The sequence below is a fragment of the Chiloscyllium plagiosum genome, unplaced genomic scaffold, assembly GCF_037043375.1.
Source record: "Chiloscyllium plagiosum isolate Xiang-an unplaced genomic scaffold, Cpla_swu_hap1 HiC_scaffold_27, whole genome shotgun sequence".
Classification (NCBI taxonomy): domain Eukaryota; kingdom Metazoa; phylum Chordata; class Chondrichthyes; order Orectolobiformes; family Hemiscylliidae; genus Chiloscyllium; species Chiloscyllium plagiosum.
Genome location: NW_028270165.1, coordinates 75,234,781 through 75,259,822, shown reverse-complemented (window position 1 = coordinate 75,259,822; position 25,042 = coordinate 75,234,781). Strand labels below are relative to the sequence as shown.

At 48.0% G+C, this 25,042-nt stretch overlaps 3 protein-coding genes across 3 annotated transcripts in view; all 3 read left to right on the top strand.

Annotated features, from left to right (window-relative positions):
- Positions 1-25,042, top strand: part of LOC148144593 (uncharacterized) — a 233,819-nt gene that overhangs the window by 117,272 nt on the left and 91,505 nt on the right. The window lies entirely within an intron of this gene.
- On the top strand, positions 1,824-3,902 carry LOC122546414 (uncharacterized). The gene has a single exon (XM_043685132.2). It carries the CDS (start codon positions 1,865-1,867, stop codon positions 3,359-3,361), a length of 1,497 nt encoding a protein of 498 aa, XP_043541067.2. The 5' UTR covers positions 1,824-1,864; the 3' UTR covers positions 3,362-3,902.
- Positions 10,507-23,360, top strand: LOC148144594 (uncharacterized). The gene is made up of 2 exons (XM_087974926.1): positions 10,507-10,768; positions 20,974-23,360. Exon 2 carries the CDS (start codon positions 21,319-21,321, stop codon positions 22,159-22,161), a length of 843 nt encoding a protein of 280 aa, XP_087831052.1. The 5' UTR covers positions 10,507-10,768; positions 20,974-21,318; the 3' UTR covers positions 22,162-23,360.

Here is a 25,042-nt window from a genome sequence, read left to right as displayed (position 1 = left end):
GATGCCAGGGTTGGAGGGTTTGGGCTACAGGGAGAGGCTGAATAGGCTGGGGCTGTTTCCCTGGAGGTTTATAGAAGTTTACTAAATCATGAGGGGCTTGGTTAAGGTGAATAGTCAAGGTCTTTTCCCTAGGGTGGGGGAGTCCAAAAGTAGAGGAGCATAGGTTTAGGATGAGAGGGGAAAGATTTAAAAGGGACCTAAGAGACATCTTTTTCATGCAGAGGGTGGTGTGTGAATGGAACGAGCTGCCAGGGAAAGTGGTGGGAGCTGGTACAATTACAATAATTAAAAAGCATCTGGATGGATATATGAAAAGGAAGGGTTTGAAGGGATATGGGGCAAATGCTGCTGGCAGATGGGATTAAATTAATTTAGGATATCTGGTCAGCATGGGCGAGTTAGATTGAAGGGTCTGTTTCCATGCTGTACAACACTTTGACTCCATGATCTAAAACCTGGATAACTGCTGGGTCCACTGTTTTTTGTAATTTATATAAATGATAGAATGTATATATAGGAGGTGTGGTTAATAAGTTTGCAGATGACACCAAAATTTGAGGTCTGATGACAAGCGAAGAAGATTACTTCAGAATGCAACAGGATCTTGATCAGATGGCCAATGGGCTGAGGAGTGGCAGATGGAGTTTTAATTTAGATAAATGTGAGGTGCTGAATTTTGGAAAGGCAAATCAGGCCAGGACATGTACACTTAATGGCACAGACAGGGAACACAGGGGGCTAACACCTTCAACACATTGTCTGGCTGACACCAATTATTACAGTTAACCTGAGAATGTAACTTGTAAAAGAAAGTTTTGTGATTTACATATGAAAGAAGTGTGAGAGTGTGTGTGTCTGTAGGAGTGTGTGTGAGTGTCTGTGTATACGTATGTATGTGTGTATATAGGAGTGCCTGTGTGTGTGTATAGTGCAATGGTGGTCACCTGTAGTATGACATGAACCCAAGGTGCTGGTTGAAGCCCTCCCTATGGGTACTGAACCTAGCTATCAGCCGCTACTCGGCCACTTTTCGCTGCTGCCTGTCCTGAAGTCCGCCTTAGAGGACTTGCAGAGTTACATTGTACTTGTTCAAAAATTGCATTATTCCATGTAAGACTTTTGTTAACTCACTTTTTAGATTAGAATCAGTCTAAACATTATGGCACAGACAGGGAACACAGGGGGCTAACACCTTCAACATATTATCTGGCCTGACAGCGCCGTATCTGCTCCCAGGAGGACCAGTTCCACCACAGAACACACCAGATGGCCTCCTTCTTTAGAGACCACAATTTCCCTTCCCACGTGGTTAAAGATGCCCTCCAACTCATCTCGTCCACATCCCGCACCTCCGCCCACAAACCCCACCCCTCCAACCGTAACAAGGACAGTCCTTGTTTTAACCAATTGTTAGTTAACCTGAGAATGTAACTTGTAAAACAAAGTTTTGTGATTTACACATGAAAGAAGTGAAACTATCATGGTATTCTAACAGATGAAAGACTTAACAAACAATCGAGGTATTTTTCACTGTATAATTTCAGTTACATCGCACTGTAAACTTTTGCTATAAATTCTGTCTTACAGTTGTGTCCTCCACAACCACCTGATGAAGGAGCAGCGCTCCGAAAGCTAGTGCTTCCAATTAAACCCGTTGGACTATAACCTGGTGTTGTGTGATTTTTAACTTTGTTCACCCTAGTCCAACACTGGCTCCTCCAAATCTAGATTGAGGATATCTGGTCAGAATGGACCAGTTGATCTGAAGGGTCTGTTTCAGTGTTGTACATCTCTATGGTGGGCCAGATGAGGAAGTTTCAGTGAGTGTGAGGTTACAGTGAAACCCTGGGCTTTGTGTGAACACATGCCTTGGAGGAAAATGAAGGGAAGGGATTTGTTGCAAAGTGCCCTCCCCTCCTCCAGCTCCCTCAGCACGGGGGCAGCGCGAGGCCCTTTGTCCGGAACAGCCGCGGCTCCTATTGGCTGGCTCCGGACAACTCGGCATTCGGACTATCCAATAGACAGCGCTGGAGGACCGGAAGCGCTCTGGTCCTCCAGCCAATCAGAGCGTGTCTATTGTCTGAATGCGGAAGTTATTGCTGCTGCTGCTGCTGCAATAACATTCCTCCAGGAGACACCATCAGGGGGTTCTGTGTGTGTGGGCACTTCAGGCTCCAGTTCATCATCCAACCTGGAGGGACACAAGGACAACAGCACCGTGGAGAAGCCATGGCAGTGTGGGGACTGTGGGAAACGGTACAGGTTTCCATCTGAGCTGGAGATTCATCAGCGAGTTCACACCGGGGAGAGGCCGTTCACCTGCTTGGATTGTGGGAAGGGTTTTACTGACTGCTCTTCCCTACTGACACATCGGCGTGTTCACACCGGGGAGAGGCCGTTCACTTGCTCAGATTGTGGGAAGGGATTCACTCAGTCCTCTTCGCTGGTGGCGCACAAGCGGGTTCACACCGGGGAGAGGCCGTTCACCTGCTTCAAGTGTGAGAAGCGATTCAGTCGGTTATCCAGCCTCCTAAAACACGAGCGAATTCACACCAGGCAATGGCCTTTCACCTGCTCCGAGTGCGGGAAGGGATTCAGTGCTTCGTCCAGACTGCTGGCGCACCAGCATGTTCACACCGGGGAAAGGCCGTTCACCTGCTTAGTGTGCGGGAAGGGATTCACTCAGTCTTTCCACCTGCTAAAGCACCAGCGAGTTCACTCTGGCGAGAAGCCATTCACCTGCTTCACGTGTGGGAAGCGATTCAGTCAGTTATGTAGCCTTCAAAAACACGAGCGGGTTCACACCGGGCAATGGCCGTTCACCTGCTCAGAGTGCGGGAAGGGATGCAGTACGTTATCCAGGCTTTTGGCACACCAGCGGGTTCACACCGGGGAGAGGCCGTTCTCCTGCTCCGTGTGTGGAGAACGATTCAGCGATCCATCCAGCATGCGGAGACACCGGCGGGTGCACACCCGGGAGAGGCCGTTCACCTGCTCTGAGTGCGGGAAGGGATTTGCTCACTCCTGTAGCCTCAGGAAACACCAGCAACTTCACACCGGGGAGAGGCAGTTCAACTGCATTGAATGTGGGAAGGGATTCACTGAATCGACCAGACTGTTAATCCACCAGCGCATTCACACTGGAGAGAGACCATTCCCCTGCACTGTGTGTGGGAAAACATTTAGGGATACATCTGCTGTGCTGAAACACCAGCGAATTCATACCGGAGAGAAACCATTCACCTGCTCTGTGTGTGGGAGGGGATTTATCCAGTCATGCAAGTTGCGGAGACACCAGAGAGTTCATCAGCCACAGTTGGATTCTGCTGTCCTTGCTGCTGAGAATCATATCCAGGACTGAATCATGTTCAGTCTAACAGTGGGTGATATGGGAGGGTCAGAGGGCTTATTTCTGCAAACTCCACACAGTCAGTCGCCTGAGGTGGGAATTGAACCTGGGTCTCTGGCACTGTGAGGCAGCAGTGCTAACCACTGTGCCACCGTTTTGCCCACGGATGTGTATATGAATAGGAAGGGTTTGGAGGGATATGGGCCGGGTGCTGGCAGATGGGACTAGACTGGCTTGGGATATCTGGTCGGCATGGACATGTTGGACCAAAGGGTCTGTTTCCATGCTGTACATCTCTATGACTCCGCATCTCTGTTTGAAATCTGCCACCCCTTAACCTATGACCTCTCACTCTAACTTACCCCACATGGGCAAATATCCTTCCAATGCTGAGTAAATAGAGCTCTAACTGCTAGCTATCACCCTGACGTGAAGACAAGGTGGTGAGGTTCACTTGTTGTCTATATCGAAAGTCCGTTAAGCCAAGAATGTCACTCATTAGTTTGCATTGTGTCTAAAGTGGATTAAGTTAATAAATTAGTTATAAATCTGGCATTTATAATGGTTTGTCTCTGCTGCTTCCGCTTGTCAGTTCCAGCTGTCCGCTGCAGTGGCCGGTATATTGGGTCCAGGTCGATGTGTTTGTTGATAGAATCTGTGGATGAGTGCCATGCCTCTAGGAATTCCCTGGCTGTTCTCTGTTTGGCTTGTCCTATAATAGTAGTGTTGTCCCAGTCGAACTCACGTTGCTTGTCATTCTGTCAACAAACACATCGACCTGGACCCAATATACCGACCACTATAAATCACTATAAATGCCGGAGGAAACATCACAGAAGCGCTTCACAGGAGGCTCCCAAGCACTGAGGATGTCACCTAGACAGGGGACGAAACGTCTGCAACACAAATTCCCAGCTCGGCGAACAGAACCACAACAACGATCACCCGAGCTACAAATCTTCTCACAAACCCTAAAGGGATTCACTCTGTGGTATTCGCTGGTGGCGCACAAGCGGGTCCACACCGGGGAGAGGCCATTCACCTGCTCTGAGTGCGGGAAGGGATTTATCCAGGCTTCTAAGCTGCGGCTATACCAGCGGCGGATGGATTCTGCTGCTGCGAGTCACATCCAGGACTGAACCGCGTTAATTCAGACAGTGGGGGAACTGGGAGGGTCGGAGGGCTTTTTTTTTCCTGTTGGACCCACCCACTTTGATTCCAGTGGGGCAAATGATATTTGAGCTGAAAATGTGTTGCTGGAAAAGTGCAGCAGGTCAGGCAGCATCCAAGGAGCAGGAGAATCGACGTTTCGGGCATAAGCCCTTATGCCCGAAATGTCAATTCTCCTGTTCCTTTGATGCTGCCTGACCTGCTGCGCTTTTCCAGCAACACATTTTCAGCTCTGATCTCCAGCATCTGCAGCCCTCACTTTCTCCTCAAATGATATCTGATCCTGGGACCGCACACGGCCACTGAAACGTTTCGTAGCAGCTCATGAAGTTTTTTTTTAGATTAGATTACTTACAGTGTGGAAACAGGCCCTTCGGCCCAACAAGTCCCCACCGACCCGCCGAAGCGTAAACCACCCATACCCCTACCCCTACATTTACCACTTTACCTAACACTACGGGCAATTTAGCATGGCCAATTCACCTGACTTGCACATCTTTGGACTGTGGGAGGAAACCGGAGCCCCCGGAGGAAACCCACGCAGACACGGGGAGAACGTGCAAACTCCACACAGTCAGTCGCCTGAGTCGGGAATTGAACCCGGGTCTCTGGCGCTGCGAGGCAGCAGTGCTAACCACTGTGCCACCGTGCCGCCCATTTTTTAGATTAGATTAGATTACTTACAGTGTGGAAACAGGCCCTTCGGCCCAACAAGTCCACACCGACCCGCCGAAGCGTAACCCACCCATACCCCTACATTTACCCCTTTACCTAATACTACGGGCAATTTAGCATGGCCAATTCACCTGACTTGCACATCTTTGGACTGTGGGAGGAAACCGGAGCCCCCGGAGGAAACCCACGCAGACACGGGGAGAACGTGCAAACTCCACACAGTCAGTCGCCTGAGTCGGGAATTGAACCCGGGTCTCTGGCGCTGCGAGGCAGCAGTGCTAACCACTGTGCCACCGTGCCGTGTGTGTTCTGAATGGCAAACGGAGATTGTCTGCCGCTGCGTGTATATCTAAAGTCAACATGTTTCCGTGAAGGGATGATTTGCATTAGATTGTTTCTGAAGGTGAGCTGGTCACTGCATTGTGTCTTGAGTGGCCTGTGACTGTGAGGGAGTGGCTGGGGGTGGTCTTGTGGGCATTGCTGACTGTAATGTAAAGATTTTATATAAAGGAAGGACTGTTTTCTTTGTTCAGAGAGAGTTTTTGCCATGATCTCGTAAGCCCTGCGAGATGCGTGTTAAAGGTTCCTCCAGAGAGAGAGAGAGAGAGAGAGAGACCCGTGGACACGGCTCGCAAGCATGGCGCCGAGTGTTCAGGGTTTCTCTGAAGCTTGTATTGTACTGTTGCTTGTTCACAGACATTGGTGTGTTGCAGTTGCATCAAATGTATGGAATAAGAACCTAACAAAGTGGGAGGGTGAGAAGGCTTTTATATCCCGTGGGACTGATGCTCTGTCAGCCCGGGGAGTGCACATTTCCTCTGAAAGGATCCACAGAAGCTGATGAACAACACTTATTTTAACCTGGTAAATGGTTTGCCTTCCACTGCAGGTAGATCTAAGGTCGACCCAGTGAGACCATGACCTCGGGGAGCAGGAGTACACCATTCAGCCCATCGAGACTGCCCCACCATTTAATACCATCGAGGACGATCGTATCTCGGCTTCAACTCCCCTTTCCTGCCTCCTCTCCATAACCCTTCAACCTGTTACTGATTAAACATCTGTCTATCTCCTCTTTAAATGTACTGCATGTCCTGTCATCTACAGCACTCTGGGAAAGAGAGAATTTAACAGATTAATGACCCTTTGAGGGAAGTAACTTCTCATCTCCTCCGTTTAAACTATGACCTGTTTCTGGAGTGTCCCACAAGGGGAGATAAATGCTTTCTACATCTACTCTGTCATCCAGTTTATCACCCGATACACCTCTGTTAGATCTCTCCATTCTAAATTCAAAACTGCTCAATCTCTCTTCAAAAGACAAACCCCTCAACTCTGGAATCAATCTAATAATGCTTCTCTGGACAGCCTCCAATGTGGTTATGTCCCTCCTCCAGTTCGGGGACCAACACTGTGTGCAGTACTCCAGATGCAGTCTCACAAACACTCAAAGGTAGAAGACAGAGGGTGGTGGTGGTGCTGATGGTGGAGGATTGTTTTTCAGACTGGAGGCCTGTGACCAGTGGAGTGCCACAAGGATCGGTGCTGGGTCCACTACTTTTTGTCATTTACATAAATGATTTGGATGTGAGCATAAGAGGTACAGTTAGTAAGTTTGCAGATGACACCAAAATTGGAGGTGTGGTGGATCTGGATTACAACAGGATCTGGACCAGATGGGCCAATGGGCTGAGAAGTGGCAGATGGAGTTTAATTCAGATAAATGCGAGGTGTTGCATTTTGGGAAAGCAAATCTTAGCAGGACTTATACACTTAATGGTAAGGTCCTAGGGAGTGTTGCTGAACAAAGAGACATTGGAGTGCAGGTTCATAGCTCCTTGAAAGTGGAGTCACAGGTAGATAGGATAGTGAAGAAGGCGTTTGGTATGCTTTCCTTTATTGGTCAGAGTATTGAGTACAGGAGTTGGGAGGTCATGTTACGGTTGTACAGGACATTGGTTAGGCCACCTTTTTGGAATATTGCGTGCAATTCTGGTCTCCTTCCTATCGGAAAGATGTTGGGAAACTTGAAAGGGTTCAGAAAAGATTTACAAGGATGTTGCCATGGTTGGAGGGTTTGAGCTACAGGGAGAGGCTGAACAGGCTGGGGCTGTTTTCCCTGGAGCATCGGAGGCTGAGGGGTGACCTTATAGAGGTTTATAAAATCATGAGGGGCATGGATAAGATAAATAGACAAAGTCTTTTCCCTGGGGTCGGGAAGTCCAGAACTAGAAGGTATAGGTTTAGGGTGAGAGGGGAAAGATATAAAAGAGACCTAAGGGGCAACTTTTTCACACAGAGGGTATGGAACGGGCTGCCAGAGGAAGTGGTGGAGGCTGGTACAATTGCAACATTTAACAGGCATTAGGATGGGTATATGAATAGGAAGGGTTTGGAGGGATATGGGCCAGATGCTGGCAGGTGGGACTAGATTGGGTTGGGATATCTGGTCAGCATGGACGGGTTGGACCGAAGGGTATGTTTCCCTGCTGTACAGCTCTATGAACTTGTATGTCTGCAACAACACTTCCCTAGTTTTATATTTTATTCCTTTAGCAATAAATGCCAAAATTCCCTTTGCCTTTTTTATTACCCATTGCACACTAATCTTCTGAGCAGCATTGAATGAATTGAATTTATTGTCCCGTATACACAGTGAAAAGCTTTGTCTTGTGAGCAATACAGGCAGATCATAGAGTTAAGTCACATTGATAAGTAAATAATAGGTAAACAGCAGTAAAAACAAAACACAGGTACAGATGAATGTTAAGAGTTTGAGAATCCAGTAGAAACTGTATTGAAACTGGCTGGTGCGTTTGTTCAGGCTTCTGTACCTTCACTGCCCTTCAGACCTGCCCATCACTCCCCCCACTGACCTATCACCTTCACTGTCTCAGCTACATTCCCCCCCCACGTACACACACACACACACACACACACAAAAAACCCAACTCCCTCCCATTTAGCTCTCATCCCCTGGCCCACAAGCCCATTCCTGCTCCTCGGATGCTGCCTGACCTGCTGTGCTTTTCCAGCACCACTCGAATCTAGACTCTAATCTCCAGCATCTGCAGTCCTCACTTTTTTGCTTATATTTAATGGGTGGTCACCCAGTGCTGGAGCAGTTCTCTAGCTCTTATGGTACCCAGTTAGAGTAATTTTGCTAATTGTGTGTTGCTTGTTTTTATTTGCCTGTATAATGACTTGTCAACTTTGACACGTATAATCAGCTTGCAACTATTGAACAACAGGTATGTGTTTATGTAACGTTTTGCCTGCCGGTTTTGAAGATATCAAGAACAGAATTTAAAAAACCTGATATCTCCAAACCAGATCATTACAGGCCAACTGGACATGGCAATAAGCAGTTGATGGAGAGTGGGAAAAGACACGAGTACAGACTGCTTTGTAAGAAGCTGGACTTGGCCTGGGAACGGGTTGTTTTGCAGTGACGCGTGGACTTGTTTCTGACCATCAAGCGCAGAGGGTGGCTTGGGAAAAGTGCTCGAGGTAATTCAGCACATAACAGCAAATCCAGTATACTATTCACTTTGGGGACTTTTCCCAGATATTGGACTTCACTATTGGACTGAGCTTCGATTGCCAGCCATTGCTGAGGGGTACCCAGTGAGAACAAAAGGACAAGACATTTGAATATATCCTAGTAGTTGAAGCTAATAACATGGGCGGCACGGTGGCACAGTGGTTAGCACTGCTGCCTCACAGCGCCAGAGACCCAGGTTCAATTCCCGCCTCAGGCGACTGACTGTGTGGAGTTTGCACATTCTCCCCATGTCTGCGTGGGTTTCCTCCAGGTGCTCCGGTTTCCTCCCACAGCCCAAAGATGTGCAGGTCAGGTGAATTGGCCATGTTAAATTGCCTGTAGTGTTAGGTAAGGGGTAAATGTAGGGGTATGGGTGGGTTTCGCTTCGGCGGGTCGGTGTGGACTTGTTGGGCCGAAGGGCCTGTTTCCACACTGTAATGTAATCTAATCTAATCTAACTTTGCTTAAATTTATCTAAAGTGGTGAAAGGAAATAATTAGTTCCAATATGCAAGTAATTTATGTTAACAAATTTGTATTATATTGAAGCGCACATGTTGTCTTGTATTCATTTTGATCTTAAAGAACAGTTAAGGCATTTCAGCCTTATGTTACAACCCGCTACAATCTTATTAAATGAAGATATAAATGTGAGGTGCTGCATTTAGGAAAAACAAATCAGGGCAGGACTGATACACCTGGGGAGTGTTGGTGAACAAAGAGACCTTGGAGTGCAGGTTCATAGCTCCTTGAAAGTGGAGTCGCAGGTAGATAGGATAGTGAAGGAGGTGTTTGGTATGCTTTCCTTTATTGGTCAGAGCATTGAGTCCAGGAGTTGGGAGGTCATGTTGCGGCTGTACAGGACATTGGTTAGGCCACTGATGGAATATTGCGTGCAATTCTGGTCTCCTTCCTATCGGAAAGATGTTGTGAAACTTGAAAAGGTTCAGAAAAGATTTACAAGGATGTTGCAAGGGTTGGAGGAGTTGAGCTATAGGGAGAAGTTGCATCGGCTGGGGCTGTTTTCCCTGGAGCGTCGGAGGCTGAAGGGTGACCTTATAGAGGTTTATAAAATCATGAAGGGGATCGATAGGAATAAGTAGACAAGGTCTTTTCCCTGGGGTCAGGGTGTCCAGAACTAGAGGGCATAGGTTTAGTGTGAGGGTAAAACTTTAAAAGGGATCTACGGGGTAATTTGCAGAGGGTGGTGCGTGTATGGAATGAGCTGCCAGAGGAAGTGTTGGAGGCTAATAAAATGACAGCGTTTAAAAGGCATCTGGATGGATGTATAAACAGGAGGGGTTTAGGGGGATGGCAAATGAGTCTAGATTAATTTCGGATATCTGGTCAGCATGGACGAGTTGCACTGAAGGACCTGTTTCCATACCATTATAACTCAATGATTCCAAATAACGAGGGGCTGAATGGCCACATTTGTAGGCGAATCAAAGGATACATTTTCACCTTTTAGAGAAAAAAACACCAAATCTTTTGACTGTAACAATGAACTAATTTCAACGGAAATAATGCATTGATGAAAATAGAATTTGAACAGGCAGGATTGATTGCACCTGAAATGACCACAAAATGACCAGCATCTCTTCACTGCCGCTCTTCCCACAGCGGACTTGGCACCAATTCCAGCTCTCTACTCTAATTCCCAGTGAGGAGGGTGTTTGGCTGAGAGATGTCGGACACAGCAGGAAGTTTCAGGGAGTGTGAAGCTAAAGTAAAACCCTGTGCTTTGCTTGGTCTCAAACTGAGTGACTTGAGGAAAATAACCCCCCGACAATGGGCAGGCGCGCTCCCTCTTACTGCACGGTGCGACATGCAGAGAATGGCCAATAGGAAGGCTTGGAGGACCGGAAGGAGCCTGGTCCTCCCGCCAATCAGAGCCCCCCTATTGTCTGAATGCGGAAGTTGGACTGTGAGCTCCTGAAGCTGCTGCTCCTCCTCCTCTCTCTGTCTGTCTCTGAATGAAAATTTGAGCTTCACCCCAGACAGCAACTTTCTTCCTCTGTCCAAACATCGGTGAGTACAACACATTATTTCCCCCCCCCACTGGGGTGTTAAATTGTTGAATTGCAGGAACTAAAAGGAAAGGAAGTGAACCTTCAGGGAGGGGGCATACTCTGGAAAGTGTGGTCCATCTCTCTCTCTCTAAGTGGATGACCTCTTACATAATGTTCGTTATTCACGGGGTGATTTCCTCAAGGGATGGCCGATGCTGAAATATTTTGCCTCCAAGATGCGCTTTTGCCTGCGGAGACTTAACAGACTTCACGTCCAATATAATTCTGAGTCTGAACTGAAGGGGACTAGAAAAGCGTTGAGTTTAATAACGTGGAAGAGACAGGGGTAGATGGAGGAGCAAGTGGAACGGATGGCGAGGTTGACCAGAGTAAAACGCAAAGGGAGTGTTAATAGTGGTAGATGAAGAGTCTTAGGTGCTGAAGTGTTCAGGATGGAAAAAGGTTTGTTTTACAGAGTGGCGAAAGTGAGGACTGCAGATGCTGGAGATCAGAGTCAAGATCAGAGTGGTGCCGGAAAAGTGCAGCAGGCCAGGCAGCATCCGAGGAGCAGGAAAATCGACGTTTCGGGCAAAAGCCCCTTCATCAGGAATGGATGATGAAGGGGCTTTTGCCCGAAACGTCAATTTTCCTGCTCCTCGGATGCTGCCTGGCCTGCTGCACTTTTCCGGCACCACTCTGATCTTGTTTTACAGAACGCAAAGCCATATAGACAAGATGTGTGCGTCTGCCCGTGCGCTCATTGTGAAAATGGGGTTTGACTTACTTACCTGGAGACAGGAAGCATGGTTAGTAAGTTTGTGGATGACACTAAAATTGATGGTACAGTGGACAGTGCAGAAAGTTATCTAAGAGTAGTTTTTGAGCTACAGCTAGTAGATTTGAGCTACAGGGAGAGGCTGCACAGGCTGGGGCTGTTTTTCTGAGAAGGCAAAGAGGGGATATGAGATAGCCTTCGAGAGAAAGTGAGGGCTGCAGATGCTGGAGATCAGAGCTGAAAATGTGTTGCTGGAAAAGCGCAGCAGGTCAGGCAGCATCCAAGGAACAGGAGAATCGACGTTTCGGGCATAAGCCCTTCTTCAGGAATGAGATAGCCTTGGCAGATAAGAATAACAAAGAACAAAGAAACTTTACAGCCCAGGAACAGGCCCTTCGGCCCTCCAAGCCTGAGACGATCCAAATGTACTGTCTAAACCTGTCGGTCAATTCCTAAGCATCTGTATCCCTCTGCTCCCCACCTACTTATGTATCTGTCCAGGCACACCTTTAAATGAATCTACCGTGCCTGCCTCTACCAACTCTGCTGACAACACGTTCTAAACGCCCACCACCCTCTGTGTGAAGTAAGGTTAACAGTAATCCAAAGAGATTCCACAAAAACATTGATAGAAAGGGAGCAACTAGAAAGAGAAAGTAGGACCCCTTAAAGATTGACGAGGTCGTCTTTGTGTTGAACCCCAAGAGAAGGGAGAGTTGTTAAGTGAATATTTATTGTCAGTTTTTACTGTTGAGAAAGAAATGGAGGCGAGAGAACTCAGAAATAAATATTGATGTTTTGAAAACAGTTCACATTACAGATGAGGAAGTACTGGAGGGCTTAGAAAACATAAAGGTAGATAAATCTTTATGACCTGATCAAGCATATCCCATGACATTGTGGGAAGTTAGGGAGGAAATTACAGGGCCCCTTGAATAAATATTTGTATCATCTAAAGACTTAGGGATAGTCAACGTGGCTTTGTGCGTGGGAAATCATGTCTCACAAACTTGATTGAGATTTTTGAAGAAGTAACAAAGAGGATTGATGAGGGCAGAGCGGTGGATGTGATCTATATGGACTTCAGTAAGGCATTCAACAAGGTTCCTCATGGGAGACTGATTAGCAAGGTTAGTTCTTATGGAATATGGGGATAACTACCCATTTGGATACAGAACTGGCTCAAAGGTAGAAAACAGTGGGTGGTGGTGGAGGGTTGTTTTTCAGACTGGAGGCCTGTGACCAGTGGAGTGCCACAAGGATCGGTGCTGGGTCCTCTACTTTTCATCATTTATATAAATGATTTGGATGCGAGCATAAGAGGTATAGTTAGTAAGTTTGCAGATGACACCAAAATTGGAGGTGTGGTGGACAGCGAAGAGGGTTACCTCAGATTACAACAGGATCTGGACCAGATGGGCCAATGGGCTGAGAAGTGGCAGATGGAGTTTAATTCAGATAAATGTGAGGTGCTGCATTTTGGGAAAGCAAATCTTAGCAGGACTTATACACTGAATGGTAAGGTCCTGGGGATTGTTGCTGAACAAAGAGACCTTGGAGTGCAGGTTCATAGCTCCTTGAAAGTGGAGTCGCAGGTAGATAGGATAGTGAAGAAGGCGTTTGGTATGCTTTCCTTTATTGGTCAGAGTATTGAGTACAGGAGTTGGGAGGTCATGTTGCAGCTGTACAGGACATTGGTTAGGGCCACTGTTGAAATATTGCGTGCAATTCTGGTCTCCTTCCTATCGGAAAGATGTTGTGAAACTTGAAAGGGTTCAGAAAAGATTTACAAGGATATTGCCAGGGTTGGAGGATTTGAGCTACAGGGAGAGGCTGAACAGGCTGGGGCTGTTTTTCTTGAAGCTGAGGGGTGACCTTATAGAGGTTTACAAAATTATGAGGGGCATGGAGAGGGTAAATAGGCAAAGTCTTTTCCCTGGGGTGGGGGAGTCTAGAACTAGAGGGCATAGGTTTAGGGTGAGAGGGAAAGATAAAAAAGAAACCTAAGGGGCAACCCTTTCACGCAGAGGGTGGTACAAATGGCCAGAGGAGGAACATAGAACAATACATCACAGAACAGGCCCTTCGGCCCACGATGTTGTGCCGAACATTTGTCCTAGCTTAAGCACCTATCCATGTGCCTATCCAATTGATGCTTAAAGGTCGCCAATGACTCTGACTCTGCCACTCCCACAGGCAGCGCATTCCATGCTCCCACCACTCTCTGGGTAAAGAACCTACATCCTGACATCCCCCCTATACCTTCCACCCTTCACCTTAAATTTATGTCCCCTTTATGTCCCCTCTGTTGTACCCAGGGAAAAAGTTTCTGACTGTCTACTCTATCTATTCCTCTGATCATCTTATAAACGTCTATCAAGTCACCCCTCATCCTTCGCCGTTCCAATGAGAAAAGGCCTAGCACTCTCAACCTATCCTCGTACGACTTCCTCTCCATTCCAGGCAACACCCTGGTAAATCTCCTCTGCACCCTCTCCGAAGCTTCCACATCTTTCCTAAAGTGAGGCGACCAGAACTGCACACAGTACTCCAAATGTGGCCTTAGCAAGGTCCTGTACAGCTGCAACATCACTTCACAACTCTTGAATTCAATCCCTCTGCTAATGAACACTAATACACCATAGGCCTTCTTACAAGCTCTATCAACCTGAGTGGCAACTTTCAAAGATCTATGAACATAGACCCCAAGATCCCTCTGCTCCTTCACCTTACTAAGAACCCTACCTTTAACCCTGTATGCTGCATTCTTATTTGTCCTTCCAAAGTGGACAACCTCACACTTGACAGGGTTGAATTCCATCTGCCACTCCTCAGCCCAGCTCTGCATCATATCTAAGTCTCTTTGCAGCCGACAACAGCCCTCCTCACTATCCACAACTCCACCAATCTTCGTATCGTCTGCAAATTTACTGACCCACCCTTCGACTCCCTCTTCCAAGTCATTAATAAAAGTTACAAACAGCAGAGGACCCAGAACTGATCCCTGCGGAACTCCACTTGTAACTTGGAAGTGGTGGAGGCTGGTACAATTGCAACATTTAAGAGGCATTTGGATGGGTATATGAATAGGAAGGGTTTGGAGAGATATGGGCCGTGTGTTGGCAGGTGGGACTAGATTGGATTGAGATATTTGGTCGGCACGGACAGGTTGGACCGAAGGGTCTGTTTCCATGCTGAACATCTCTATGACTCTATGACATGGGTGCAGTACAGGATGACTGGAGGGTGTCTACTGTTGTGTCATTGTTTAAGAAAGGCTGTAAGGAGAAGCCTGGAAAGTGTAGACCTGTGAGTCTGACATTGGTGGTCGGTAAGTTGTTGGAGGTGATTCCGAAAGATAGGATTTACATGCATTTGGAGAGGCAAGGATTGATCAAGGATAGTCATGGATTTTTGTGAGGAAATAAAGTACTTTTTTAATAAAGTAAACAAGAAGATTGACAAGGGCAGAGCAGTAGGCATTGTCTGTATGGTAAAGCCTTTGACAAGGTTCAAAATAGTAGACTAATTAGTAAAGTTAGGTCTTATGGGATTCAGGGTGAGCTAGCCAACTGGATACAAAATTGGCTTCATGGTAGGACACAGAGGATGACTGGAGGCCTGTGACCAGTGATGTTCCACAAGGAATAGAAAGTGGGTCCACTTCTGCTGCGGCATGGTGGCTGAGTGGTTAGCACTGCTGCCTCACAGTACCAGGGACCCGGTTTCGATTCCAACCTCGGACGACTGTCTGTGTGGAGTTTGCACGTTCTCCCCGTGTCTGTGTGGGTTTCCTCCGGGTGTTCTGGTTTCCTCCCACAGTCCAAAGATGTGCAGGTCAGTTCAATTGGCCATACTAAATTTCCCATAGTGTTTGGTGCATTAGCCAGTGTTAAATATAGGGTAGGGGAAATGGGTCTGGGTGGGTTGCTGTTCGGAGGGTTGGTGTGGACTTGTTGGGCCAAAGGGCCTGTTTCCGTACTATAGGGGATCTAACCTAACCTAATCTAATCTTTTGTTTATCATTTATATAAATGACTAGGATGTGAGTATATGAGACATGTTTACCAATTTTAGCAGATGATGCTAAAATTGGTGATGTAGTAGACAGTGAAGAGGTTTATCTGCGACCTTAATGAATTGGGTCAATGGGCTGAGCAGTGGCGGATCGAGTTTAATTTGGATCAATGTTGGGTATTGTATTTTGGAAAAACTAACAAAGGCAGGACCTATACGATTAATAATAGGGCCCTGGGTCGTGTTGTAGAACAGAGAGACATCTGGGATCAGGTACATAATTCTTTGAAATTTGTGTCACAGGGCGGTTAAGAAGGTGTTTAGCACGCTTGCCTTCATTGCTCAGTCTTTTGAGTATAGGAGTTGGGATGTGATGTTGAGGTCGCCTTGGACATTGGTGAAGCCTGTTATGGAGCACTGTGAGCTCCAGCTCTGGTCGCCTTGTTACAAGAAGGATGTTATTAAACTGGAAAGAGTTCAGAAAAGATTAACCAGGATGTTGCCGGGAATGGAGGGTTTGAGATGTAAAAATAGACCAGAAAGGCTGGGACCACACGAGCACAGGAGACGAGGGGTGATGATCTTATAGAGGTTTATAAAATCATGAGGGGCAGCGATAAGGTGAACAGCAGGTATCTTTTCGGCTAGGATGGAGGATTTCAAGACTCGGGGGCGTATTTTTAAGGTGAGAGGAGAGAAATCTGAAAACGATATAGAGTCATAGAGGTGTACAGCATGGAAACAGACCCTTCGGTCCAACCCGTCCATGCTGACCAAATATCCCAACCCAAACTAGTCCCACCTGCCAGCACCCGGCCCATATCCCTCCAAACCCTTCCTATTCAGATACCCATCCAAATGCCTCTTAAATGTTGCAATTGTACCAGCCTCCACCACTTCCTCTGGCAGCTCATTCCATACAAGCACCACTCTCTGTGTGAAAAAGTTGCCCCTTCGGTCCCTTTTATATCTTTCCTCTCTCACCCTCTAGTTCTGGACTCCCCGACCCCAGGGAAAAGATTTTGCCTATTTACCCAATCCATGCCCCTCATGATTTTATAAACCTTGATAAGGTCACCCCTCAGCCTCCGATGATCCTGGGAAAACAGCCCCAGCCTGTTCAGCCTCTCCCTGTAGCTCAAATCCTCCAACCCTGGCCACATCCTTGTAAATCTTTTCTGAACCCTTCCAGGTTTTACAACGTCTGTCCGATAGAAAGGAGACCAGAATTGCACGCAATATTCCAAAAAGGTGGCCTAACCAATGTCCTGGACCTTTTTTTTTATATACAGAGAATGATTTGTGTGTGGAATCAACTGCCAGGGAAAATGGTGGGTGCAGTTACAGGTACAATGTTTGAAAGACATTTGGATAAGTTCATGAATAGGAAAGGTTTGGAGGGGCTGGCAAGTGGGACTAGTTCAGTTTGGGAAGATGGTTGGCATGGACTGGTTGGACCGAGGGATTTGTTTCCGTGCTGTGTTATTCTACGACTACACCCCGGAGTTCTGAAGAAGATAGATGAGATTTTGGAGGCATTGGTGGTGGTCTTTCAGGAATCAATGAAGTCAGGAGGGTCCCAGAGGACTGAAAAGCGACTTGTGTAACACCCCTGTTTGAGAATGGAGGGAGGGAGGCAGAAACCAGGAAACTATAGGACCATATCCTTGTTCACTAGTAAGATTTCAGAGTCCATTATTAGGGATGAGATTGCAAAGAACGTGGTAAAATGGGGCTGGGTCAGCATGGTTTTGTCAAGAGGAGGTCATGCCTGACATATCTTTTTTTGACAAAGTAATGAGCAAGTTAGATAATGGAGAGCCAGTGGACATGATCTATTTGGATTTCCAGAAAACCTTTGACAAGGTGCCACACAATAGACTACGAAATAAGACAAGAGCCCAAGGTATTGGGGGCAAGGTTCTAGCATGGATAGAGGATTGGCTGACTGGTAGATGGCAGAGTGTAGAGATAAAGCAACCGGTGGCTAGTGGAGTTCCGCAGGGGTCAGTGTTGGGACCACAACTCTATGACAGCCTTGTTGCTAAGTTTGCAGATGACACAAAGATAGCTGGAGGGACGGGTAAAGTTGAGGAAGTGGGGAGGCTGCAGAAGGACTTGGGCAGGCTGGGAGAGAGGAAGGAAGTGGCTGTTTGAATACAGTGTGCAAGATGTGAGGTTCCAATGTTTTGGTCAGGGAAAAAACATGCAGGTTCAGTTGGCAGTCAGGAAGGCAAATGTAGCGTTAGCCTTCATTACAATAGGGTGAAAATACAAGAGCAGAGATGTACGGCTGAGGCTGTATGTGGCCCTAGTCAGGCCGTATTTAGAATATTGCGAGCAGCTTCAGGCCCTGTATCTAAGGAATGATGCCCTGGCGTTGGAGGGGGTCCATAGGTGGTTTACAAGAACAATCCGGGGTTGAAGGGCTTTTCATTTGAGGAGTTGAGGACTCTGGGTGTGTGCTTGGAATTTAGATGGATGGGCGGGGACCTGATTGAATACTGAGAAACCTAGGTACAGCGGATGTGGAGAAGATGTTTCCACTAGTAGCAGAGACTAGGAGGCAGGGGTATGACCTCAGAGTAAAAGACCCTTTGGATCTGAGACGAGGGGGAATTTCGTCAGCCAGAAGGTGGTGAATCTGTGGAACCCATTGCCGCAGAGGGCTGTGGAAGCCAAGTCATTGCGTGTATTTAAGACTGGGATAGACAGCCTCTTGATTAGTGAGGGGACCAAGGGTCACAGGGAGAAGGAAGGACCGTGGCGTTGAGAAACACATCAGCCGTGAACAAACAGTGGAGCAGACTTAATGGGTCAAATGGGTTAATGGTAAGGGTTTGGTATGCTTTCCTTTATTGGTCAGAGTATTGAGTACAGGAGTTGGGAGGTCATGTTGTGACTGTACAGGACATTGGTTAGGCCATTGTTGGAATATTGCGTGCAATTCTGGTCTCCTTCCTATCGGAAAGATGTTTTGAAACTTGAAAGGGTTCAGAAAGGATTTACAAGGATGTTGCCAGGGTTGGAGAATTTGAGCTATAGGGCGAGGGTGAACAGGCTGGGGCTGTTTTCCCTGGAGCGTCGGAGGCTGAGGGGTGACCTTACAGAGGTTTATAAAATCATGAGGGGCATGGATAGGATAAATAGATAAAGTCTTTTCCCTGGGGTCGGGGAGTCCAGAACTACAGGGTTTAGATTTAGGGTGAGAGGGGAAAGATATAAAAGAGACTTTAGGGGCAACGTTTTCATGCAGAGGGTGGTACGTGTATGTAATGAGCTGCCAGTGAAAGTGGTGGAGGCTGGTACAATTGCAGCATTTAAAAGACATCTAGATGGGTATATGAACAGGAAGGGTTTGAAGGGATATGGGCTGGGTGCTGGCAGGTGGGACTAGATTGGGTTGGGATATCTGGTCGGCATGGACGGGTTGGACCGAAGGATCTGTTTCCATGCCGTACATCTCTGTGACTCTGTGAATGCCTTAATTCTGCTCCCATATCTTACCTTGCATAATATCTGACTAGCATTAAGCCAGCAAGTTACAGAAATCAGATTGGATAATGTGCACGGGCTTAGAAGGTAAGCTAGCGTGATATCTTATCGTACAGAGAACTATCAGAGTGACTTACAAAGGCTGTTACAGTTTGTAAAGCAATTGTGAATAGGCCAGGATAAAATAAATGTCTTTGGCAGTTTGTGATAATATAAGGGATGTGTAACCTATCCAAAGAATTGGCTCCAATGTGGGAAGAGAAGAAATTCATCACTGGCATCTCTTGCTTCAAGTAATTCCAGGGCAAGATGGTGTACGTGACCTTTACACTGTACCCTCTCAGGTCACAAGCTGCAACACAATGATGGTGTACTGACATTCTGACTGTAACAGGCAACATTTAGTGGGACAGTGTCATAAAATCTTGTCACTTCACCTACTACCACTACATGTCATAGTTCGTGGACTACAGTGGTTCAAGATGGCAGCTCACCACCACCTACTCAAGGGCAATTAGAGACTGGCAATAAAGGTTGGACTCAGCCAACATTGCTCACACCCCACAAGTGAATAAAGAAACAAACTCTTCCTGATCCAAAAACAATGTGGTTTTACCCAGCTTTAATTTAAAAAAAAAGCACCTTCTTTTTCCAATTTGCAAAACTGCCCTGTTATATTGCAGGAGGAGAAAGTGAGGACTGCAGATGCTGGAGATCAGAGTTGAGAATGTGGTGCCGGAAAAGCACAGCAGGTCAGGCAGCATCCGAGGAGCAGGAGAATCGACGTTTTGGGCATTTGATGAAGGGCTTATGCCTGAAACATCGATTCTCCTGCTCCTCGGATGCTGCTGTGCTTTTCCCGCACCACATTCTCGACTCTGTTATATCAGCTATATGACAGCACCCAACATCCATTCCCAGTTACGGTAAAAAGATCCTTTACACTTCTGAAATCAAAACTAAAACCTAGATCGAATCTGGAGAAATTGCCCCTCCACAGCTTCAGGTTCAACTCGAGTAGATTCACCCCAGGTTTGAAAACTGAAAGCTTCAGCGTTCTCGGCTTTTAATGACCGACGGATGTCAAAGTAAACGCTCCCGGTTTGGAAACTTCACAGGCCAAACCTTTCTACCGCGGTCATTGTGCAGTGTGAATGGAGGGGGATATGTGTGGGGCGGTGGAGATTTACAGCCTTTGGAAACATGGAAAGAAAAAGCATGTTCCACAGAGGCCAGAAGACACACGAGCTGAAATAGGCCATTCAGCCCGTTGAATCTGCTCCACTGTTCAATGAGATCTGATCGTCCTCGACTCCCAATCTCCTGCCTTTTCCCCATTATCCTTGATTCCTTCACTGATTCAAACTCTCTCTCTGTCTCAGCCTTGAATATACTCAATCACCCGGCCTCGACAGCCCTCCGCGGTAAAGTGTTCCACAGATTCACTCACCCACCCCCACCTCGGAGAGAGAAGAAATTCCTCCTCGTCCCTGTCTTCAATGGGTGACCCCCTCGCTCTGAGATGACATCCCGTCCCCCTCTCATCTTAGATCTCCCACACAAGTTGGGGGAACGACCTCTCCACATCTCCCCCCTGTCAAGTCCTCCCCAAGAATCCTGTCTGTTTGAATTCGGTCGCCTCTCATTCTTCTAAACCCCGATGAGTACAGGCCCGACCTACTCAACCTGTCCTCATAAGGCAGTCCCTCCAGCCCTCGGATTGGCCGAATGAACCTCCTCCGGACTGCCTCTAATGCCAGTAAACTTTCCTTGGATAAGGGGCCCGAAATCGTTTACCCTGATCCTGCTGTGGGTCTGACTAGGGTCCTGTACAGTTTTAACAAAAGCTCCCTACTTTTATACCACAAACTAAAATTGTATTTTCTGAATGACTATCCTGTGCCGATATCGCTGACATTTGTAATCTTCTTTTCCAGTACGTTGGACGGGGAGGATTCAAAATCTCAAATCAAGCATCACGCCAAAGCCTCGATTCACTGGGACCTATATATCAACATTTTAATCGTGTTCTGTCTGCTTCAGAAGCTTTCAAACACCGGTGTGACTAGGAGTGTGCTCAGACACACACACACACACACACACCCCCCCCCCCGGGTGAGAGTGTGTTCTATTGAACTGGCTGTGGAGATAGCTTTAACTGGTTAGACAGACTGGGGATGTCTCGCTGTTCGCGGTGCGGAGATACCGCATGTGTGTCCTGCCTGTGAATTAGGCTTCATCTGATCCTCAGACCTGGGGGAAGAGACGAGGATATCCGCACCATGGAGAAACGGTGGAAATGCGGGGACTGCGGGAAAGGATTCTGTTCCCCGTCTGCCCTCGAAACCCATCGGCGCATTCACACCGGCGAGAGGCCGTTCACCTGCTCCGTGTGCGGCAAGGGCTTCGCTCACTCGTCCGCCCTGCTGACCCACCAGCGGGTCCACACCAGGGAGAAGCCGTACACCTGCCGGGATTGTGGGAAGGGATTCACTGATTCCTCCGCCCTGCTGACGCACCAGCGCATTCACACCGGCGAGAGGCCGTTCACCTGCTCCGTGTGCGGCAAGGGCTTCAGTCAGTCCTCCAACCTGCAGATGCACCGGCGGGTCCACACCAGGGAGAGGCCGTTCGTCTGCTCAGAGTGCGGCAAGGGGTTCACTCATTCGTCCGCCCTGCTGACCCACCAGCGGGTCCACACCGGGGAGAGGCCCTTCAGCTGCCCGGTGTGCGGGAAGGGCTTCAGCGACTCGTCGGCTCTGCTGACCCACAAGCGGGTCCACACCGGGGAGAGGCCGTTCACCTGCTCCGTGTGCGGAAAGGGGTTCACTCAGTCGTCCAACCTGCTGACCCACCAGCGGGTCCACACCGGGGAGAGGCAGTTCACCTGCTCGGTGTGCGGGAAGGGGTTCGGTGACTCATCCAACCTGCTGAGACACCAGCGTGTCCACACCGGGGAGAGGCCGTTCACCTGCTCTGAGTGCGGGAAGCGTTTCACCCACTCGTCCAGCCTGCGCACGCACCAGCGAGTGCACACCAGGGAGAAGCCGTTCAACTGCCTTGAGTGTGGGAAGGGATTCACTCAGATATCCAACCTACTGAGGCACCAGCGTCTTCACAAGTGAACCAGAGCTCGGTTCTGCAGGAGTTACACCCAGGACCTGGACTGTGTTCATCCTGACAGTGGGTCATAGAGATGTACAGCACGGAAACAGACCCTTCGGTCCAACTCAAGCATGCTGATCAGATATCCGAACCCAATCTAGTCCCGTTTGCCAGCCCTTGGCCTATATCCCTCTAAACCCGTCCTATTCATGTCCCCATCCAGATGCTCTTTAAATGCTGCAATTGTACCAGCCTCCACCACTTCCTGTGGCAGCTCATTCCACACACGTACCACCCTCTGAGTGAAACAGTTGCCCCTTGGGTCTCTCAGATCTTTCCCCTCTCACCCTAAACCCATGTCCTCTAGTTCTGGACTCCCCTACCCCAGGGAAAAGACCTTGTCTATTTACCCTATCCACGCCCCTCATGATTTTATAAACCTCTATAAAGTCACCCCTCAGCCTCTGACGCTCCAGGGAAAACAGCCCCAGCCTGTTCAATCTCTCCCTGTAGCTCAAACCCCCCAATCCTGGCAACTTCCTTGTAAATCTTTTCTGAACCCTTTCAAGTTTCACAATCGGTCTCTGTCAGTGTTTACGCTCCACCTGACCCTCCTCCCGCTCCTCTTCATCTTACCCCCAATTGCATGTCCTTCCATTCCCTTTCTCCCTCGTGTCTGTATCCGGCTTCGTCTGAAATGTATCCCCACAGTTCCCCTCAACCACCCGCTGTGGGAGCGAGTCCCACTTTCTTACAGTTGGCTGGGTAAAGATGGTTCTCATTAACTCCTTGTTACATACAAACAAACAGGTGAAAAAAAAACTAGGTGCGAGGTGTTGCATTTTGGGAAAGCAAATCAGAGCAGGGCTTATATACTTAATGGTAAGGTCCTAGGGAGTGTTGCTGAACAAAGAGACCTTGGAGTGCAGGTTCATAGCTCCTTGAAAGTGGAGTCACAGGTAGGTAGGATAGTGAAGAAGGCGTTTGGTATGCTTTCCTTTATTGGTCAGAATATTGAGTACAGGAGTTGGGAGGTCATGTTGCAGCTGTACAGGACATGGGTAAGGCCACTTTTTTAGAATATTGCGTGCAATTCTGGTCTTCCTATTGGAAAAATGTTGTGAAATGTGAAAGGGTTCAGAAAAGATTTACAAGGATGTTGCCAGAGTTGGAGGGTTTGAGCTGAACAGACTGGGGCTGTTTTCCCTGGAACGTCAGAGGCTGAGGGATGACCTTATAGAGGTTTACAAAATCATGAGGGGCATGCTTAGGGTAAATAAACAAGGTATTTTCCTTGGGGTCAGGGAGTCCAGAACTAGAGGGGTGTAGGTTTAGGATGAGAGGGGAAAGATATAAAAGGGACCTAAGGGGCAACTTTTTCACACAGAGGGTGGTACATGTATGGAATGTGCTGCCAGAGGAAGTGGTGGAGGCTGGTACAATTACAACATTTAAAAGGCATTTGGATGGGGACATGAATAGGAAGGGTTTGGAGGGATATGGGCCAAGTGCTGGCAAATGGGACTAGATTAGGTTCGGGATATCTGGGACGAGTTGGACCGAAGCATCTGTTTCCGTGCTGTACATCTCTGTGACTCTGAGGAGAAGGAGCGTGCCATTCAGTCCCATGAGCCCATTCTGCCATCCGATAAGAGCTCTGATTGTGCCCGCGTCCGCAGTCCTGCCCACCGCTGCTAACAGGTTTGATGCTCACGTTCGTCGAGAATCCATCCTCATCAGCCTTAAAAATACCCGACATCTGTACTTCTCAAGGTCACATAGTCCTCTGCGGGATAAGCAGTCTCCTCACCCCTGTCTCCTTGTTCTCAGAAAAGGAAACATTCTTTCACTGTTGAGTTCCATTCTGATTTGGAAGTAAAATGAATGCTTACAGTGTGGAAACAGGCCCTTCGGCCCAACAGGTTCACACTCACCCTCTGAAGAGCATCCCAGCCCACTACTCCACATTCACCCCTGACTAATGCACTTAACCTGCACATCCCTGGGCACTATGGGTAATTTAGCACGGCCAATCCACCCTAACCTGCACATCCCTGGGCACTATGGGTAATTTAGCACGGCCAATCCACCCTAACCTGCACATCCCTGGGCACTATGGGTAATTTAGCACGGCCAATCCACCCTAACCTGCACATCCCTGGGCACTATGGGTAATTTAGCACGGCCAATCAACCCTAACCTGCACATCTTTGGACTGTGGGAGGAAACCCACGCAGATGTTGGGGGGGGAGAATGTGTAAACTCCACACAGACATTGACCCTGAGTCTGGAGTCGAACCCATGTCCCTGGCGCCGCGAGGCAGTGGCACTAACCACTGAGCCACCATGCTGCCTCATCCGACTCTTGTGTGCCTCAAGGAGATCACCTTTTACACGCCTAGTCTCCAGTGGATACCGGCCCTGCCCTGACCAACCTTTCCTCGTAAGATCCCGCAAGTGAGTCACATTCTTCCGTTCGGTGATCTAGCACCACAGCCGCTGCGTTTGTGCAGAGCCCAAATCTGAATCCTGTTTGTGCGAGAGACTCACGCAGGACTCAACGAGAATATTCCCAGTAGCGGAAGGCCAGGACCGAAACAGAAGCCTCTTGGTAACTTGTTTGTTATTATTCAACTTCTGAATAAAATTACAACGTTTGAAAGACATTTGGATGGATACATGAATAGTAAAGGTTTGGAGAGATGCGGGCCAGGAGCAGGCAGTTGGGACTAGTTTAGTTCGGGGATTATGTTTGGCATGGACTGGTTGGACCGAAGGGTCTGTTACCATGCTGTGTGACTATGACTGGTAAGTGAACGAAAAGGAAACCCTCCCCTATTCCCAGTTGAGTGGCCCTTCTCTTGACACTTCCTAATGCACGATGGCTCAGTGGTTAGCACC